Below are 21862 nucleotides of genomic sequence, written 5' to 3' on the forward strand. Positions count from 1 at the left end.
TCATTATGAAATTACCTTATGATTAACAGAAACACATCCAAGAAAATCACAGTCTGCAAGTAGCAACAATCCCACTGCAATTTCTCCAGCAATCGCAAATTCTAGTTAATAAACTAAATAAATATTAGAAGTTCACATAACAAACATTTCAAACTTATGAAGAAGAGCATCTGCGACTGCATATATTGAACCTTAAAGCAGATGAGCTACAGCAGCAGAAGAGCATACCAAATACCACCAGACCCAAATTTACTAAGCCTGGTCTGATGAGTCTCAATTTCTGGTGCAACATTTGAAAGAATTTGGCGTAAACAACATGGTCAGACACGTGCAATCCTTTAGGACCACAATGTACCAGATAACCAGTACAAGGCTAAACATGTCCATCACTGATGTTCGGTACTTGAAAACAGGAGTCTGTGGGGACTGTTTCGCTTTGGCTGCCAATCTCAGTCGGCTACCCAGGAACGTGAGTGCATCAGTGTTTAGTTCTTAACATCTAACACCAACTCCTATCCCATACTTGTCCCCTTTTACCACCGCAAACACTGTTATTACATACCCACAGCTTTAGGAAGTGACATGAAAGCTGCTTTCCTGAAAGGTAATACCCAGCGCTCTGCACTTCAGAGGTCACAGATGAAAAAGAAGGGAAGAACGGATTAAGGACAGTTTGGAGCAGAAAACAAGAAGAGCGGAGGAGTGCAGGATGCTCTCCGTGGTCCCTCTGTTCTATCACCAGACAGAGGTAAGGGGGCTGGTTGTCATGGCAGCTGTTGTCATGGCAGCTGGACTGAGTAATAAACATAAGGAGGAAATGTCCAGCCAGCCAGTGAAGTGAAGGCGCCGTGGCAACCGCTGCCTGAAATGTGGTTTGACCTTCGCTTTAAGAAGTGGACTTGTTGTTGAAACTCAGCATTGTGATGCATCAGTGTTTAAATACTTTTCTCAAATAATATTGAGACACATCTACAGGAGGCTTTTTGGTCATGTCATACACACTTTGTTTTTTTTAACCATTTTGGACCAGAGTGAAATCCCACCCCCACCTAACTTTTAATCTTATATAACCTTAAGGATTCTTTTCTCCACTCCATAAAATAAATGAATGTGTAGCTATCACCAAGCTTGCCAGTATCAGATTTAATTTGGCACATCAGCCTGTAATCCAAATGTGGCTCCTTAAAACCGACAAGGTGGATGTGGCCATCTTTTATTTACAGTCTATGCCCCAGCCTCTGTGCCCTGTGTTCTACAACCAGCTGGAAACTTGTTACTTGTTCATTTTTATTGTCTTTGATAGCTGGAAACCACAAGCATGTCACTGAAAGTAACTTACCTGCAAGAGTTTATTTAATATCCAACCTTCACCATCTACTTCTAGCCAATCCCTGCTCAAGCACCCTTTTGCAGATCAGTAGGGCCGCATTAATCTTAAAGTGAAATCACTTGACTAGTGACACAGTGAACCTTTTAAGCATTTAATCAGCTTCGTACTTCTGCTTAATTACAGGTGTAAAAAATAAAACAGCAATTAATAGAAACCTCCTGAAATGTGAGCAATTGAATGAAATGGATCTGTTCCACTTATCGGTGGACTATATTTGTTAAAATGCAAAAAAAAAAGTTTATAAAATAATATAAGCCATTTAACTAAAATGCTGACTCCTAGAGAGGCTCCAATAAATGAAAAATCCCACGGGAGTGCATCTCTGGGAGGGAATCCTTGTGCACTGGCAGTGTGGTGAGCAGAGGAAGCCGTAGCGGTGCGTTACCCTCCTGTACCACGGCGTGTGGTTGTGGACCTGGTCAACAGCTCTTAAAGCTCCGATACGTCAGTCAGTCCTTTCTCATTACAATCACCTTCACACTCTCAGCTACTCGTCTCTTTGTCACCACAGTCGGTCTTTGATTCTGATGATCCATTTTCATTGCCGTTCTCCAAATCCACCTCTTTGTCTGCTGCTCTTTCCTCTTCCTGCTCTTCGTCCTTCTCTGCCGCATCCTCTGCTTCCTCCTTTCCGTCCTTTTCTCCATCACTCCGTTTCTGCCCAAGGCCCTGTTTGTCTCTGAAGACCTCCACACCTAACATTCGGAGGTAATGAAACCTCTCGTTGCGGGGGACGAATGCTCGGATGGACGTCTTTCCCCTCCAGCCACACAGCTGGATGGGACACTGAGGTTCCCCCGGGTTACTGAAAAATAAAGGACGATGGTGGGTCGCACAGTTTAACCAAACAAAAAACAGGCTGTCACTTCAAAATGCAAACATCAGAAACACTAAAAACATGTTACACGCTTACTTTGGGTTTGGGATGTACTTCAGCACAATGCTTCCCATTCCTGTGGAGAGAAAACTAAAGTTTTACAGGAAGTAGAAAGTGATACAACCTACCGTGACGTTAGGTTATACGGCAGGAAAACGTACATAAAATATGACCACTGACAGGTGACATGAGTAACACTGTGGGTGGGTGGGATATATTAGAGTGGGAGTGGGAATTTGGTCAAAGTTGATCTGTAAAAATATTTTTTTGATGAGAATTACAGATTCCATTTTCACTTTCATTCGTTGTCACTTATCTGCTGCTTCCTAACTTACATCATTTCCATTGGGAAGGGGAAAAAAAATTACATCATAAAAATCATACTTAAAGGTCGACAGTAAAACTCAGTTGTGAACTCAACAGGGTCAAAATGAACCAGTGAATCACTGTTTTCCTGCTGGTGTCGCCTCCTGAATCGGAGCATGGATGGGATTCTCGAGCACGACCCTAAAACTTCAGCCACGGCGAGTGACTTAAAATGTGTCGAGGAACAAAAATAACTGCGTTCTCAGAGTGATCCGACCCACCCAAACTGAATGTCCCGTGATTTAATACGCTGACGCCATAAATGTATATCTAAGACAATTTAAAGACCAGTGTGCACCCTGGATATATTTTCCCCGAACACACACAGTTGGAGAGCATATCTATATTTGACTGTACCAATTTTCTGGGCCTGTGCATGTGCTTCATCCTCCAGCTTGCTGAGGTAGGGGTTCTCCTGGGTCAGCAGCACTTTGATGTCCTCCACACTCACCCTAATGATCCTGGAGCGTATATATGGCTGCAGAGTGTAAATACCCTGGTAGGACAGAAAGTACATGTGGCTGACAATCGGCACAAAGAAACTCTTTCCAGTTACACGCAGCATATAAAATGAATTCATTATCAACTCGTTTGAGTGTGAAATCGGCCGTCTGGCTCACTTGTTATTCGGCTACAGCTCTGCGTTGGCAACAGTAAAGACAGCAGGAAGGATTTCTTGCATATTTGAACATTAAATTAAATGTATTATAACCTCAAAGTATATTTAAGTTGATAAAATAATAGAACTATAAAGTTTTTGTGCATCACGTCACTGATGAATGACTGAACAGTCTCCAAATCATGCAGCTTTTAGTCAAGATGATAGCCAAAGAACAAATGGAAACACAGATTTATATACAGGACTGAACTGTGACTGCCTGAAAACTCTGTGTGTGTGTGTGTGTGTGTGTGTGTGTGTGTGTGTGTGTGTGTGTGTGTGTGTGTGTGTGTGTGTGTGTGTGTGTGTGTGTGTGTTACCTCCTGAGCCAGTCTAAAGGCACAGCCAAACTCCTCTCCTTCACTATTGCGAGACCACACCTTCACCCCTGTGTTTATGACCTGAGAGACAAAAAACAGAGTGTAATGAGCCACGTCCATATAAAAACACCACACTGAAATAAACAGAAAAAAAGAGACAGGTTATTTAAATTCCAATCAGTGACTAATTATGTTTCTTGTAGCTTTCCTGGTGATGCAATTGTAATTACACTGAACTCTCTTCCTCCAGGCAACGACTGTACAAGACATCGGCACACAGCCCAGCCAGTCTCTGGGGTCCCAGCAGGTGTGGGAGCAACTGTGTCAGTGATTTGCATAGTAAAAACTCTACCACACACATGCTGTTCTTTTTATAAGGGAACTAAAGTCAATTTAATGAGACTACTAAGGTCAAGGTGATCCGCAAGGCTTCAATCATCAGGCCTAGAGACTGGTCGGCAACCCCTTGGCAACTGATTGACGAGTGGTTGCTGGAGGTTGCAAAGATGCTGGCGCACCAAAAACCTCATCATTGCTTTGATCACTAGCAGACTGCTGCTGTCACCTGTAGTTTGCATGGAAGACGCCAACTTGTATGCAAACACTCATGTTTTACTCTCAGAGGTGACGTGAAACTTGAACAAAACTGGAAACAGAAAATGTTGCCAGTGTCTAGGCTTGTTTCACCAAGGTGCAATCAGCGCTCAGGTTTTCCTGTGGTGCTGTTTACATGTCAGGATTATTTTGGTGTGAGCTGAACATTATTGGAGATGCCTGCTGTAGAAATGTTTGCCTTCTCTTGAACATAATGGAGCCAGAGGCCTGTATAGTAAAGCGAGGCTGTGAAGGTGATTCACCTCTCAGCAGGATATATCACGACCGTAACTTTATGTTCCAGATAAGAGGGCTGCAAGTACAAAATAACCATCTACTCCCTAATCGGTCCTCTAGAAAATAGTCCCCTCATTCCTGGAAGACTCCTCAGACTTCTGTGTACAGTGAGCCTAAAAGCCTAAAGACCCGATGCCAACACAGGTCCTACTTACCAATTAGAAACATGTTCTGATGTTTATTTTTTAATTTCTCAGACCATTTAGCGCCCGCTGAAAGAATGAGGCTGAATTTCTTTCAGCTGGTCTTACACACCATTACAATGCACTGAGCATCTCATTAACTCAGTGAAACACACAGCTGTAATTTTAGTCGGATAATTTGTGTCTTAATGATGGTGCTCTGAAATCTTTACATACACTTTTTCTCTTGTTGCCAGATTTAATTCCTGGTTTTAAACAGATACTTTATAATCATGCTTTTCTAGTTTTACTGACCACTCAAAGCCTTAAGTATACAAACACTAATACATGCTTTTAAAATGAAATAGGCCTACAGATTATGCATGTTTTTTTCCTACCACACATACACAAATGGCCTGGTATTTATTAGAGATGGCACGATACCACTTTTTTTATGTCCGATACCGATATCATAAATTTGGATATCTGCCGATACCGATATGAATCCGATAGTGTTTTTTAATCAACAAAACTGTTTTTTAAATATCTTGCTGCATTTTGTATAAGTTCATACTCAAGTTTAAAACAACAACTACACTAAAGCTATTCTGTTATACCTGTATGCAACAAAAAAAAATTTCATAGTTCAGCAATACTGATCAATCTAATAAACTTAAACCTACACCATCCTCCCTATTCTGGTATTTTAAAGAGTACTTAGCGTAAATATTAAGCAACCTAACTAATAGGGTTCCAACTCCCAGCAACAACAAAAATAAAAAAATAAAAAAAATAGGGAACCACCCCTCATGTTCCACCTCATGATGCTTAATCGACGTAATCAACCTTAATTTCAAATCACTTTTTTTTTTTAAATTTGATGCAGTGTGAAAAAAAATGCACAGAGATCAATTATCTTTCAAGAAATATTAAATAGATTCAACATCTTTCTTCAACAAAATTGCAGACTGCACAGATGGTACCTTCCCAAAGTAAAAAGTACTATAGCTTACTAGGGTATATATATTAGACTTAATAGTCACTATATACAGTAATTGACTTCTATTCATTTTACATCAAATTAAAACTTTGGGTGTCAGATAATTATTTATTAAAAGCTAGACATTTTAAATGAGAATAAGAAAGAAAAGTATGTCTTTGTGCCCCGTCTTCCCTGTTCATGCCCTATCGGCCCCCCTGGCTAAACTTTGCTAGATCCGCCCCTGGACAGTTACAAGCCGTCAGCTGCGTAGAAAAAGATCCTCGAGTAGAAAGTAATATTAAATACATTCTAACAACAGCTGATCAAGCTTAAACGTGCTGCTGTTGTTCAGCCGCTGGTTTCCTCTGTCTGGTGCAAAGTGGGCCAAAAGCAAACTAGAGACACGGACTTGCAACAGAAAAGCCGATCAGCTGATCATTAAGCAGTTTCATGATTGAAGTAGCAGCCGGAGAGCGAGAGGCAGTCGCTCGTTAAGCTTAAGGCAGGAATGCTTTACAAACATTCAGAGATGGACTTACACACTTGCTTTACTTCTCTCGGGGATAACTTTGTCGGAGATGAAATGCCGGGTTGCTAGCGAAGCTCCAAATGCTATCCAGACCACCGACAGGTCCCGCATGCCACAGCCGCTCTATCACGTGATGCATACTGCTCCGACGTGCTAACGTTCTGAGGTGAGTTACGGCGTGTTGCAAGTTTTGTGAGGTGCTTTCGTGATATTTAATGGATCGGATTACATTTTTAATTTTTCTCCGATATCCGATCCAGTAATTTAGGTCAGTATCGGACCGATACCGATACGTAATATCGGATCGGTCCATTTCTAGTATTTATACAGTGCGTTTATCCATCACATACACACCAACACACCTGGATATCTGAATGACAACAATCTGGGTTTCAGCATCTTGTCCGACAACATCTAACCCGGCCTTCACGAGACACATTGACACAGCAATCAACAGACACCCTCCGCATTTTCACTGGTCATATACTGCACTACATGACAGGTTAGGTGAAGGCACTCCACACCACACACAGACTGTCATTTACTCCCACTATGTTAATGTAGACGTTTCTGCACACGATCGCTCCAGAACTGAGCAACTCGTAACACATTTAAATGGATAAACAGGACAACAAACCAGAGGAAAAATATGAAAATTAAGATCTTGAAGTTTCCGGTTCCTTTAAGACAAAGTGACTAAAAATTGAGAAACAACAAACACCGGGGAGAACAAAGAGCCCGAGTCCCCACAATGCCACCTGTGCAGGTCCTGCAGGGTGGAGGACCAGAGGGATTTGGGAAAGGAGAGGCTCCCATCTGTTTAAGCTGCTTCCCTCACACAGAGACAAACGCACAAAAAGAACGGAAAAATAACAACAACACAACCAACCAAACAAACGAATCAATGTAAAGCCCATAAATCAGCACTTAGGTAAACATAATGCTTCTTCCTCCAGAGGATCGATACAATGTCTCCAGGACATAACTGATTATGGATTGGCTGTATCAATTTTCAAAAACACAAATGTTTCATCTTCATTATCAAACACGTGTGCCTACCTTCATGCGTTCGCTGTTATTGAGCAGGACATTACGGAGCTCTTTGGACACCATGTACAAGTTCCTCTTCTTGCCCTCATGGGTCCGAGTCAGGACGTTGAGTTTGGGGAAGTCGGGAGACAGATCATAGAAAGACCTAGAGGAAAACAGGAAACACGCATTTATGCTGCAGAAAAATGTTGAAAACACCTATTTTACATTGAAGACAAGGGTGCACTTACTGTATGGTGGTGAAGACGGGGTCATCATCACTTAAGAACACAAAGGGGTCTTCTTTATATCCAAACAGCCTCATCTTCTTTGAGGGTGGAGGCCTGAAAAAGGACAGATACAAAATGTTTACTTACATTTTAAAGAGCTTGTTTGTGGGTCCAAAACTGCTTTTGTTTTTTTTTATCTGTATTTATAACCAGTTAAGAGTCATAAGTTTCCATTTATTAGTTCATGAGCTCAGTGCGACTCACCCACACATCCCCTCTGGTTTAGCACCGGCATCCTGACCCACAGAAGCTCCTTCGGGCGTCTCATCTGCCTCCTTGTCCACTTTTTCCTCTTGGCTGTTCCTCTCCACCTTCTCAGTGGAACCTTCAGGGGGGAGATGTGGAGTGTCTCCTGGTGACGGAGCCTCCTTGGAGCTGCTGGTTTGGGCAGCTGAGCTCGACAGCTTGGAGTCTTTCCTCAGCTGGAGATGGAAGAGGAGGAGAGTGAACGGACAAAGAAAAAACAGCTCCAGGTGTGGTTAATAACCTGACCAGGTGGGCGAGGTTAGGTGAGGTGAGGCACGTGGGGTGGGGGGCATCGTGTGTGAGTGTTTAAGATGAAGTACCTTAGGATATCTTTTGTTCCAAGGCATCGGGGCTTTCTTCACCAGCACAGCCACAAAGAAACCTCCAGTGTTCTGGTGATGTGGCAGAATCCTCATACTGCCATAAAACACACACACAGAAAAAAATTAATTTAAAATAAATAAATAAATCACAGCTTGGGGTTTGATAGAGCCCCTGCTGTGAAGACAGCATGTGGGAAAAGAAAAAGCGCCTTAATCAACATGTGACAACAGCTCCCTCTGCTGCCAATATCAAGTCATTGTGAGCACTGACGCTTAAACATGACATCATCCTCCGTAATGTGAGGTTGGCAGGTGCGCCTGCATCTACTGCACACTGGATGTAAGTTCAAAAAGCACAGTTTACGGTGGTGAGAGGTGACGGTGTAGGATGCTCTCTACTGTACTCCAATTCTGTAAAATGAAATTCTGTATTTTAACGATTCTTGAAAGAAATCAGCCAAAACAAAGCAGGCTAACAGAAACGTTTTAAGGACACTTGTCATGCCAAGATTGAACACTTTAATAAGCTATTTCACACTATTTTTAAGAGAACACCTTCAATTCTAAAACGCATTAGCATGGACCTGCATCTGTTTGTCTGGGACTGCTCACTTACCATCTCTCCAGATGAAAGCTTGCCAGTTTCTCTGAGTCTTTTTGCGGGAACATGGTGGGTCGGATCTGCGTATGACGACTACTCGGGACCTCGGACCAGTCCGTGTACCACTGGCCTTCTTTAGTCATCAGCTACAAAGAAACAGAAATAGTCTGGATACAGATCTACAATTCAAAAGTAACGACTGGCATTAAATAAATAAATAAATAAATAAATTAAATAAAATCCAGTACCTTCCAGGAAGTGACCCCAGGCATCCACTTCAGCCCCGGTAGGTCAGCTGAGCAGTCAGCCAGCTCCAACGCTCCTGGTAACATGAAGCAAGAGAGCAGCCAGTCTTTATAAGACATGACATTTACACATAACTTTCATAAAACAAAGTGAAATATTTAGCCTGTTGAAAATTGAAGAGCTGAGGTGTAGCTGCTGACACTGACGGATCATTTCCTGTGGATCTGACATGGATGAACTTTAGGGAATGTCCACGCTCATGTATCATCTCAGGTTATGACAGCATAATTACACATTACCATGTCCAACACACAACTGAATGCAAGGTATCCTGTCATGTCAGACTGAATGCAAGAGAAAAACGGTAGTTTGATTACAGACTTTATTAAATGATGGACAAGCCACGGTGAAAAATTTGGTTTGTGGAACTGCGAGTTTGCCACTAAACCATCCCATCTTGGTGTTTGGATGGAGATGATCTGACTATGAATTGCTCTTACAGTAGCAACCACAGATGCCACCAGAACTGATATCTCGAACAGCCACTTGTCAATAACAAGGTAAATATAGTCTAAATGATCTCCTGCTCTTAATCTAAATTTGTCAAGTAAACTTTTTCATCTCTGCTATATACAGTACAGTATATAGAGAGCCGAGACGACAAGGCTTCAGCTGCATTCAGTGGAAAAGAACAAGAAATATAGGAAGAGTAAGAATAAATATACACTTTAGGACTAAGATAAGGAGAGTAAATATACACTTTGAGGTAAAAAGGCTTAATAACAGTCTAAAATTTACAACTGAAATTTAAAGTGACCTTGAAGTGGTTTAAAATGACCAACATAGCAGCTTTACAGTTTACAGTATGAATAAATAAAAGAATTCCTCGGTCGGGAAACCAAATAAAACATCTACGCCGTAGAAAAAAGAAAGAAAAAAAAAAAAAAAGAAAAAACACTGTATTTTGCTGGAGCGCTATCAGCCGCTGCCTGCTCATGGCACCGCCGGAAGTACCATTTGACTTTATTTTACAAGATTCAGTTTAGAAAAAGAAATTAAAAGAAAAAAAGGGGGGGGCACACTGGATTTACAAAAATGAAAAATGTGCCACCTTAAACTTGGTCAAAATTGTCAATGCTTTCTAATATTCAAGGAAATCTTAGAGATAACTTTGCAAGAGGGACTGTAGTCTAAATCTGACTGTGTGTGTGAGCGGCTGACTTGGGTTTCAGTGTCTAAACACAATTTACGATGAATATTTGTCAATTTTTCTGTCACAAACCTAAGTACAAGTCATTGAGCCTCATTTACTATAAAAGTGTGTAAACAAATGTCTGTATCCACCCAAATTATATCATCACCAATTTCTCTTCTTCACCTGGATGTAAACGTGTTTCCTTAGTACGCAAATTGTATGAAGATCCACAAGGTTGTTGTTTCATATCGACTCAAATTTTGTGCACGAACTCATTTTTTGTCCACAGTAAGAACGATTCCACACAAATATTAGTAAATGAAGCCATTGTTTTATTATCAAACCCTGCTCCACAGCAACAGGAGTTCAAAGTAAGAAGCATGAAACAGCTAAAACATTTATACGAATGCTGACCTCTTACTGTGTGACCCAGAATGTGTGTTTGTTACCTTCACTTTTCTCCAGCAGTGCTGCTATGACAGCCTCGTCCTCTATGGGGTTGAGTGAACAGGTGGAGTAGACCATCCTCCCTCCCACAGCCAGCTGTTCCACACCACGCACAGCGATACGCAGCTGGAGCCTGGTGAAAACACACGTGTGCGCTCTGTAATCCTGCCAACGTTTTAAATTAAGACCAAAAGCGACACACTCCATTCCCTTGCCGTTTAGTCAATTTGGTGTACCACACGACTGCATTCCTGTGTTGTAGCTTAGGTGTGAGCGCGCACTCTCCTCCACTCACCCGTGGAGATGCAGGCTGTTGCTGGTCGTCCATTTCTTCCACACGTCTATGTTCTTCCTCATGGTGCCATCCCCACTGCAGAGCACAGAGCAGCAACAGTCAGAACACCCACCTCGTCTTGGCCCGAGGCGGTGAAACTTCCACGGAGCCTTTTTTCAACTTGTCATGGGGCAAATAAAATGTCTGCGAAGCTTCATTACTGCTTTTCCTCCCCTCCACGCCTCTCCCCTCCCTATGTTGTTTTTGGCAGGAGACTCCTGGCTTCAGCACTACAGCTGCCCAAACTCAGGCAGCATTTGCAAACCGGGGCAGTTCTGCTTTGGCCAAAAAATGATGCTAAATTTCGAGAGATGAAAGATGTGGACAAATGTTTTACCACCCTACTGAAACCTGAAGGTCGCAAAGACACTAACAGCAACGTATGAGGACGGTGCATTTGATGGAGAGTGTGGTACGTCATCTACATCTGCCTCATAAAATCTGCTTTCCTGTCAAACACCCACACATAAATCAGAGCTTACTGATCATTCACTGTTTTAGCAGCTTCATAACCCCAACTCTCTGCATGAGCGATGCAGACATGTAGCGGATACGTCTGCTGACCTGCAGGGCACATCACACAGGATGCGGTCATAGAAGAGGACGTCCTTCTTGCCATTGGAGTTGATCTCCAGGGTGGGGATGCAGGAGGCGTCGTGGTTCACCACCATGATACAGGGGCTGTTGAGCCGCTTGGCTTGGTGCACGAGCAAGTAGCACCGCTTATTGTCCACGTCATTTGCAATGACAAAGCCCTCTGAAAGGTGGAGATCAGGTTTGAACTTATATACACTATTAATGCAAGAGAATCTTGGTTTTTTTTTTTTTTCAATTTAAAGACAAAACATGGATTTCTTCCAGTTTTCCTACCTGGAAACGGCACATCCATGTCAGCATGAAGCATCTCGATCAGCTGGGCTGTCTTCGACCCTGGAGCTGCACACATGTCCAGGATCTGCATAGAAACTCTTTTTAAACTTTGATGCCACTTTATTGTTACCAACACAGACTCCTGTGGGAGGACAATAAGTTCACGGTCGCTGAAGGACATTTGGCAGAGTGTAGTCTCTGCTAATCAGTTGTTCCTGTCCTGTGTTTTCCCATCTGACTGGCTCCCTAGCAAAACTGCTTTTGTGGCAGAACTCAACACAGACTTCAGCTGCCTCGTCCCACAGAGGAACCGACTCCAACTCAGTTGTCTTGCTTTTCTGCTGGTAACAGTCAGCCTTCTACTCTGGAGATCCCCTGTGAGCAAGAGGACCAATGTAACCAGAACCCGGAGTGGGTGGAGAACTGGTTCGTGTGCCGACACACTGAGCTAATCGAGACTGTGGAACAAGGACAGAACAGCTCGATCTGACTGAGGATGAGAAATAGCTAACTATGTTGCAGTTATCGTAACACAAATTAACTGGGATATAAAATATTTGTCAGGAATAAACTCTGTCCTTCATCTCAGGACTTCACACCTCTCACCTCCCAGCCATCACACACACCCCCGGCTTCTGTGGACTCCAACATACACACCCCTCCCCCAAAATCCACTCTTTCTATCTCAGCACTTCAAGTGAGGAACGAGCTTCGCAAGATCAAATTCAAATTCAAATTTTATTTGTCACGTACACAGTCATACACAGTACGATATGTAGTGAAATGCTTGGACAACTGCTCGTGACCTAAAGAAAACAAAAAAGGAAAGGCTATGAATAAGATAGGAAATAAATATGAAAAATTAAAAAGGGTAAATTTAACTAGGAAGGAATAAAATATAAATTAAGGTTAAAAATGAAATAACTGTACAACACAAATTAGAATGAAGGGTAAATTTAACTGGGAAGAATAAGATAAAATATATAAATTAAAGTTGAAAATAAAATAACTGTACAACAAAATACACAATACACAATATAGAACTATATAAGAATGTATGAAGAAATCTAAATATAAATAAATATATACACAATAACAGCAGCTGTACAAGTATTAACCGGAAATGAAGAATATAGTGACCAGTGTTGTGCAAAAAAACAATGTGTGCAAAACCAAAGTCCAGAATGTCCAGTGTGTGTGTAAGAACCATATGTGTGGGTCAGTACTGTGTGGTGGTGTGATTGAGAGACCGTATCGCCTGCGGGAAGAAGCTCCTCCTCAGTCTCTCTGTGTTGGTCTTCAGGGAGCGGAATCGCTTTCCTGACCTCAACAGAGAGAACAGTCTGTTGTTGGGATGGCTGAGGTCCTTCACGATCTTCCTGGCCTTGGTCCAGCACCGCCTGCTGTAGATTGAGTGCAGGTCAGGGAGCTCGGAGCGGATGGTGCGCTCAGCTGACCGCACAACCCTCTGTAGAGCTCGTCTGTCCTGCATGGTGCTGTTCCCGAACCAGGTTAAGATGTTTCCCGCCAGGATGCTCTCTATGGTGCACGAGTAAAAGTTCCTGAGCACCTTGGAGGGCAGTTGGAAGTCTCTCAAGCGTCTGAGGTGGTCGAGACGCTGTCGGGCCTTTTTCACCACGGTGTTGATGTGACAGGACCATGACAGGTCCTGCGTGATGTGAACTCCGAGGTATTTGAAGCTGTCCACTCTCTCCACTGGGCACTCGTTGATGACGGGGGTCTGGTAGTTCCTCTCCTGCTTAGTGCTGAAGTCCACTATCAGCTCCTTTGTCTTACTGACGTTTAGAAGGAGGTTGTTCCTCTGGCACCAGTTCTCCAGATTCCTAATCTCCTTCACGTAGGCCGTCTCGTTGTTATCAGAGATCAGGCCCACCACGACGGTGTCGTCAGCAAACTTGATGATGGTGGTGGAGCTGGTAGTGGCCACACAGTCATATGTGTACAAAGAGTACAGCAGGGGGCTCAGGACACACCCCTGGGGGGCTCCAGTGCTGAGAGTGGTGGAGGCTGAGACATGTCCGCCCATCCTTACTGCCTGTGGTCTGCCAGTTAGGAAGTTGGAGATCCACTGACACATAGATGAGCTGAGTCCCAGATGCTCCAGCTTGGTGGTGAGTGTGGAGGGAATTATGGTATTAAATGCAGAGCTGTAGTCTATGAAGAGCATTTTAACATAATTCCCCCTTCTAGTGTCCAAGTGAGTGAGTGATGTGTGGAGGAGATGAGAGATGGCATCGTCTGTGGAACGATTTGGACGGTAAGCGAACTGTAGTGGGTCCAGTGTGTCTGGTAGTGAAGAAATGATGAAGTCTCTGACCAGGCGTTCAAAGCACTTCATCACTACTGAGGTGAGGGCTACAGGGCGATAGTCATTGAGAGAAGCAGGGTGGGGTTTCTTCGGGACAGGAACAATGATGGACTCTTTGAAGCATGTGGGGATCACCGACTGAGATAAAGAGATGTTGAATATCTCAGTGAACACAGGAGCTAGCTGGTATGCGCAGTCTCTTAGGATACGACCTGGGATGCCGTCTGGTCCTGCTGCTTTCCTGGTGTTTACTCTCTTGAAGGCTCTCCTTACTTCATGCTCGGAGATGACGAGCACGTTTCCGGTGCTGGCAGTATCTTCCTGTCTGCAGCCGTTAGCGCCGCTAACACTAGCATTGTTGGAGTCCTTAGCTGCAGCCTCGAAGCGAGCATAGAAAGTGTTCAGCTCGTCTGCCAAAGTCACGGCCGCGTTCGTCATACCGGTTGTTGGTGCTTTATAGTCCGTTATTGTCCTTAGTCCCCGCCACAGGCTCCTAGAGTCACTCTGTTGGAGTTGTGACTCTAGTTTCCTCCCGTAGCGCTGCTTCGCCTCTTTCACCGCCCTCCGCACGTTATATGACGCGGCTTTGTACGGGTCCATGTCCCCCGTCGTGAGTCCCGTGTTGTAGGCAGCGGTGCGGGATCTCAGAGCGTCGCGGATGGTTTTATCCACCCACGGCTTCTGGTTGGGAAACGTTGTGATAGTCTTTGTCTCCACGGTATCATCCGCTAGTTTCCCGATGAATCCCACAACCGCTTCCGTAAACACGTTGACGTCATCGTCGGAGCTGTTTCTGAACATGCCCCAGTCTGCGTCATCGAGTGCGTCCTGTAACGCGGCCACCGATTGATCCGTCCAGCGCGCGACCTTCCTCTGAACCGGAACTTCCTGTTTCAGCCTTTGTTTGTATTTTGGCATGAGGAAGATGGCGGCGTGATCAGATTTGCCAAACGGGGGGCGGGATTGTGCCTTGTAGCCGTCCTTGACCGTAGTGTAGCAGTGGTCCAGTGTCCTTTCACCCCTGGTGGGGCAGGTGATGTGTTGATAAAAGTTCGGCGCTGCGCGTTTGAGGTTGGCGCTATTAAAGTCCCCCGTCACAATAAGCGCAGCGTCCCGGTGTTGTGTCTGGTGCTGTGTGAGTGCCTCATGCAGCTCGCATAAGGCGGTGACCGTGTCCGCTTGTGGTGGAATATAAACGGCACTTACAATGACCGATGTAAATTCCCGAGGTAGATAAAAAGGACGACACATGATGGACAGTAGTTCCAGATTTGGTGTGCAGGAGCGTGTGAGAGGAACAACGTTCGCACTGTTGCACCAGTTGTTGTTCACCATTAAATACACGCCGCCTCCCCTTGACTTCCCCGAGTCCCGTGTCCTGTCCATGCGGTGAACCGAGAAGAACTCGGCCGGCTGGATGGCGTGGTCCGGCACCGCTGGGTTCAGCCATGTCTCGGTGAAGCAGAGGAGATTGCAGTCCCGAATGTCTCTCTGGAACTTTATCCTGGCCCTGAGGTCGTCAAGCTTGTTCTCCAGTGACTGGACGTTGGCGAGCAGGATGCTAGGCAGAGGTGTGCGGTGTGCACGAGCTCTCAGCCTGTTCCTGACGCCGGCTCGCTTCCCTCTAGGCCGCCGCCGCTTCCCTTTGTTCTCCCTCGAGATCTCACTCGGCCAGCTCTGATCCGGAGTTAAAAACTTCGAATTGTGAGTACATTGTATACCAATAGAAACAAGAGTGTCACTGTCATACCTAATGTACCCAATGGTGATGATTTTGCCGATTTAGAAACGCTGAAAACTAACTTAAAAAACAAAGACAAAGAAAAAGTGGTCGGAGCAGTCGTGACGGCAGCCGACCTCACCGGCGCCATCTTAAAAAAAGGGTGCAGATCAAGGTGCAGAAGGCTGCAGGTCCAGATGGCGTCAGCTCCAGGCTCCTGAGATGCTGCGCAGATGAACTGTGTGGCATCCTAGGATATCAGTTCAACCTGAGCCTGTCACTGGGGAAAGTACCACAGCTGTGGAAGACCTCCTGTGTGGTACCGGTACCAAAGACCTCCCATCCCAAGGACCTCAGCAGCTACAGGCCGGTATCCCTGACATCGCATCTGATGAAGACCCACGAGAGGTTGGTTCTGAACCATCTGCGCCCCCTGGTGAGGTCTTCATTGGATCCGCTGCAGTTTGCTTACCAGCCTGGCATCGGGGTGGAGGACGCCATCATCTACCTCCTGCACCGAGCTCTGACTCACCTGGAGAAGCCTGGAAGCACTGTGAGGATCATGTTCTTTGATTTCTCCAGTGCTTTCAACACCATCCAGCCACGACTTCTGAGGGACAAGCTGGAGATATCGGGAGTGGACCACCACATGTCCCAGTGGATACTGGACTACCTCACAGAACGTCCACAGTATGTGAGGACACAGGGCTGTATCTCTGACACGCTGGTCTGCAGTACGGGGGCCCCACAGGGAACTGTGCTGGCACCGTTCCTCTTCACCCTCTACACTGCAGACTTCTCCATCCACTCCCCACGCTGCCACCTACAGAAGTTCTCTGACGACTCTGCCATAGTCGCCTCATCACAGGTGAGGACGACTCAGAGCACAGACAGTGGACTCTGGACTTTGTTGACTGGTGTCAGCAGAACCACCTGCTGATCAACGCCGGGAAAACCAAGGAGTTGGTGGTGGACTTCCGGAGACGCAGACCCACCACACTGACAGCGGTGAACATCCAGGGAGTGGACATTGAGATAGTGGACTCTTATAGGTACCTGGGTGTTCACCTGAATAATAAACTGGACTGGAGCCACAACACTGATGCTCTTTACAGGAAGGGTCAGAGCAGACTCTACCTGCTGAGGCGGCTGAGGTCATTTGGAGTCCAGGGAGCGCTTTTAAAGACCTTCTATGACTCTGTGATGGCATCTGTCATTTTTTTACAGTGTTGTACGTTGGAGCAGCAGTTTATCGGCAGCTGAGAGGAAGAGGTTGGATAAACTCATCAGGAAGGCCAGCTCTGTTCTGGGATGCACCCTAGACCCAGTGCAGGTGGTGGGAGACAGAAGGACTCTGGCCAAAATAACATCTGATGGACAGAGTCTCCAACCCCATGCATATAAATGTTGCTGAACGGCAGAGCTCCTTCAGTGACAGACTGCTGCATCCTCGATGCATGAAGGAGCGTTTCTGCAGGTCCTTCCTCCCTGCAGCTGTCAGACTGCACAATCAGAACTGCTCCCAACAAACATAGATGTTTACATCTCCGCTATAACTGCAATAAGTTAATTAACTGATTCGCACTACAAGCTGCTTTGCCTCTTATCTGTAGTTATTTTTATTTAATTTATATATAATTGTATATAGTAACCACTGTCCTTGATGTAAATATGTAAGAAAAATTGTGTATGTTTCTGTTCCATGTCCTGTGTACTGTTTGTTTGTATATGTGTCTTTTTGGCTGCTGTTACAACCAAATTTCTCCTTGTGGGACAATTAATTAAAGGATTATTCTAAACTCGTAAGGACCTAAGATTTTATTTATGAAACCATGTTCATCTGATTTATGCACACACCCCTCACCAGCACAGAGGGTAAATTTGCACACGAGTTTAAAACAGAGAAAAAGTTCAATTGCATTAAGTATAATAAAACTGTGCTTTTACCTTGTGATGGGGCTCAATCTTCAGAAGTAGAGGAGGGATCATGCTGACAGCTTCTTGTCGGCTGATGTTGCCCTGCGAGGACAAACAAAAGGAATGTCAGTCTCTCCGCTTCTTTACCAACTTCCTGACATGTTTTGGGGGTTTTTAACCCCCTTCCACTGGTAACACAAATGTGATCTTTGGGATTGTGACTGACTCACCGACTCTGTCTCGCTGACCAAAAACTGGTGGAACTTCTCCAGCAGGGGAGACTTCCTTATGATCTTCCTGCTCATGTTGGTGTGCCAGGCCTGCTCATCAGGGTACCTGAAGAGGACAGTCCACAATCTGGTTTTAATTTGAATCAGTGCATCTTTTTAGTCTTGGGGAAAACATGATATATTACCAGCTGAGAGGCTGCGGAGCTTCGATCTTCTGACCATCGATTTCCAGCTCCTGAATATCCTTGAAATATTTTTCCTTCAGACAATGAAGGATCTCCTTGGCATGGCTGGAAAAGGAAATTAGTAGCATTTACATTAGGGATCTAATATTTCTCCTTATGAATGTAATTAATGATTAAGCATTTTCACCTTGTAATTAAAAGTGGAATTTCCATGAAAAAGTTCAGAACAACCTACAAAGGGGCACATACGTTCCAATGACAACCTCCTACATGGCGTTAAGCATGAGCCCAAGTTGTAGATCTGTCCAGCTCACCTCTTGTATCCAGTGATGCGGATGGTTGCTGGCAGAGGTTCCCTCATTGCTTCCATGAACTGTTCAAACTCCCCCTCAGGTACCAGACCTAGCTCCTTATAGTAGTTCTCAAACAGCTTGTTCTCCTTGATAATGTCAGCATACCCAGCTCCCCAACCCTGGGACAAACAAATATGTTCATGCAAACTAACAGGAGACAAAATTGCTACACTGAATGTCGTTTGATAAAATCAAATTTAAACTTTACTTGCTTATGAGTAACAGCCTGAACAACATACCATACGATCTGTTACATTTAACTCTGGTGTCGTGCTGAATTTGGCCTATAGTACAACAAGCTGTTCACATATATAAAGATATACAGATCTTTGTTCAAAAAAAGGGGGGGGGGGGGGGGGGGAATGGTGGTCACACATGGCTTTGAAAACAGCACGGTAACCAGCAGCAGTTTATATCTGCTACTTTCAGTAAAGGTAACAGATATAAATTATCCCTGCAGTCGCTTCCTTTCTGCAGTTACTTTATTTAAACATTCATGTGCGGCGTGGCTAAACACAAACACTAGCTAGTTTGTCTGGAGCAGGAGTTTTACTTACAGCGGTGTCTCTGTTGTCCCTGCCAGCATTCTGGTTTTTCTGCCGCTGTCTGCTTCTTTTCCCCATGTTGGAATAGCAGACAACTCTGGAGAAAAGTCTGCGGAACAACGTGGTGACTGGACGCGAGCAAAACAGAGCTGTTGCTCAGCTAAAGTGTAAACGTGCAAGGCGCCTGATGATGGACAGGCTGTGTATCCACGGAACGTGCTGCTCTGACGCACGTGAATGAGGACCCCTTGAGGTGGCCGCAAAATCTGCCTGAAAGAAAGCAGAAACGCTTCAACGAGCCGGTGTTGTGCCAAAAAGTGATTGTCTGCCAAAAACTGATTTCCAATGTTTCTGTGTATTTTTTATGTGTAATATCTTTACGTATGTTCGTAAATAGACTTCGGTGAACAGGGTTTACAAAGGGGTTATATAGAGAATTAAAACAATATCTGTTTTTCAAGTATCTTTACAACTCTCTGCTATTGTACTTACATTATAACCAATCCGGTCCTTTATCCCCACTTAAAATATTTTTACGGAAATATTGTAATATTTGCTGCCATTTCTGCTGTCCTCTTGGCCAACTTACTCTTACAAAAGACATTTTTAATGTTAATGAGATTTTTTTTTAACTGGATAAATAAAGGTTATATAAAAGTCACTGCCAAAAACTGATTGCGGCTTCTATCTTGTTACACGAATGTTGTTTGTGGCTCAAGATGACTTTATGTCATCCATGAGGGATGCATTTGACATATGTTTCACATATTATAGCCCAACAAGTTACTTATAGCAGTTTAAATACGAGCAATCAGTTTTTGGCAAATACCGGAAATCAGTTTTTGGCAGACAATCACTTTTTGGCACAACACCTGTCTGCACTTTTCTGAAATATTATTACAAAAATAAAGTTTAAATTGTTTACGTGAAACTTTGCAACCATAAAAATTGAATTATATAAAATACATTGTTCTAATTTCTTGTTTACTATATACATTCCAGCTTGAATGACGATGACCGAATTTGTATAAATGTATGTTTTCCTAAATTAATGCCATTAAAGTTGTGCAAATTAAATAACTAATATTTATTGTCGAAATCACAAACTTCACTTTTTTACACATTATTTAAAAAGTGTCCCAACTCGTTTTTTTTTAATATAATCGTAATATGTGCCATTGTGGGATTTTATGCAAATCATTGTCTATGAAAATAACAAAGACTCCCTTAACATACATGTGTTCGTTATTTGGCCCTGAATGTTATATTAATCCTACTTCATCAAATTTCTGTTTTAAAAATAAATAAATAAATAAATAAATAAATAAATAAATAAATAAATAAATAATAACCAGTGATCCTACACGATCAGGAGTTGATCAACCAAACGGGTCCCTTAAAGGTCCTATATTATGAATCATCATACTGCCTAGTAACCACCCAACAACCCGTTAAATTGACCTATTTTAGCAATTATGCACTTTTTGCACCTTAAAATGTTGCATCTTTTTTATTTCATCACAGCAATTTTATACACACAAAACACTAGTTAAATATATTATCTTCACGTTGCATGGCAACCAGCAAGCAAAGAGGTAAAATGATCTGTTTTTCTTTTCTTTCTTTTTTTATCCACCAACAACCCCCTATGAAAGCATCCTATTCTTTTATTTCCATAACAATAACATGTAATTTATATGGACAAACGCTGTATTAAACATAATATCATTGCCTAGCAACCACCTAGCAATGACCCATTTTTTGCAATAAGCCACCTACATCTTATGAAAGCATTGTTTCATTATAACTTCATGGCCGACAGCATGAAGCACTATACAAGCAGTTTGCCAAACATATGTTAGGAATTCTTTTTGGCCTATAGGGGGCTGCATAATATACTTTTATCGCTGACATCTTATCATCTTAGATATGCAGACACATAACAGACACAAATCTGTTACTATTATTGTTATGATATCGTTTGGTCCTTTGGCCTTTCTTCTCTCACACTTTCCATAATCTTCGCCTGCTGGTTGGTGAAGATGATGGCCATGTCCCCAAGTTTAACACTTCATGTTAATTTTAAAATGTAGTAAATGTGTAAACATGAGTGAAAACACAGCCACTCTTTGTGAAAAATATTGATGAACTGAAAATGCTTGTATTCTATATGAAACATTCTTTGTCTCTTTTTGTGTGTGTTTATATGTTAACAGCAATGAAAAGTAAAAACAATGTTTTATATAACAGTATTAAAGTGACCGTACAAGTTGCTATTTTCCACATTACTCCACATTATAGTTCAATTTTGAGAAAGAGTCATTAAGAAAGATCGACTAACCATTTGTCATTAAAACTGAACAGTAGTGGCAGCCTGGAAAGAAGGAAAATATAAAACTGTAGCATAACCCTGGCTTGAAGTAAATAACACAACGTCACATTAACCCAGCAGAAAGTTATTACCCAAGAGATGGGTTAAATAGGCAACCTCATCTGGGAATTGCTGTGATTACAACAATAAACTGCAGCAACAATTTGCGTATGTTAAACCGAGAGATGTTTAACCAAGCTGAGTTTTGCACAAAGCAGTCGATATAAATGTTAATGTATAAATTTGGCAAGTAGGGGATGAGGAGAAGGTTAAATGACTTTTCCCCGATTGGACTTTTTATAAGCATTTTCATACACGAACAGCCGGCTCTCCGGCTGGGTTATGATCTCGCGAGAGTTTAGTCTGACGACTTTATGAACTCAGAAACCTATCGGATCCAATCTAACATGCTGATGCAAAGACCGAGCGCTTTCATTGGCTGAAAGGATCGGTTGCGTAATCGTTCAAGAACTCCTAATTGGTCCGAATCGGTCGC

The 21862-nt window shown here is 43.3% G+C and overlaps 1 protein-coding gene across 1 annotated transcript; it reads right to left on the reverse strand.

Moving 5' to 3' along the window:
* Nucleotides 1–1467: 1467 nt before the first annotated feature.
* Nucleotides 1468–19227, reverse strand: nsun2 (NOP2/Sun RNA methyltransferase 2). Its single transcript, XM_085395668.1, has 19 exons — nucleotides 19008–19227; nucleotides 18412–18569; nucleotides 18098–18202; nucleotides 17913–18018; nucleotides 17713–17784; nucleotides 11717–11801; nucleotides 11411–11603; nucleotides 10808–10882; nucleotides 10515–10645; nucleotides 8873–8946; nucleotides 8640–8770; nucleotides 8021–8117; nucleotides 7659–7876; nucleotides 7416–7508; nucleotides 7195–7330; nucleotides 3612–3692; nucleotides 2991–3129; nucleotides 2304–2343; nucleotides 1468–2195 (listed from the first exon to the last, which is right to left on the reverse strand). The coding sequence occupies exons 1-19, from the start codon at nucleotides 19071–19073 to the stop codon at nucleotides 1874–1876; spliced, it is 2322 nt and encodes a 773-aa protein (XP_085251794.1). The 5' UTR covers nucleotides 19074–19227; the 3' UTR covers nucleotides 1468–1873.
* Nucleotides 19228–21862: the final 2635 nt, after the last annotated feature.

This window comes from Rhamphochromis longiceps, linkage group LG22 (genome assembly GCF_057381845.1).
Source record: "Rhamphochromis longiceps isolate RC_006_pf linkage group LG22, R_longiceps_female_GT1.1, whole genome shotgun sequence".
Lineage (NCBI taxonomy): Eukaryota > Metazoa > Chordata > Actinopteri > Cichliformes > Cichlidae > Rhamphochromis > Rhamphochromis longiceps.

Excerpts from the sequence above, each read along its gene's own strand:
- nsun2 (XM_085395668.1), bottom strand. The coding sequence starts at position 19,073 with ATGGGGAAAAGAAGCAGACAGCGGCAGAAAAACCAGAATGCTGGCAGG. Across the intron at positions 11,604-11,716 it reads CATGGATGTGCCGTTTCCAG|AGGGCTTTGTCATTGCAAAT; the intron begins GTAGGAAAACTG and ends TCCACCTTTCAG. Across the intron at positions 10,883-11,410 it reads CTGTGTGATGTGCCCTGCAG|TGGGGATGGCACCATGAGGA; the intron begins GTCAGCAGACGT and ends TGTGCTCTGCAG.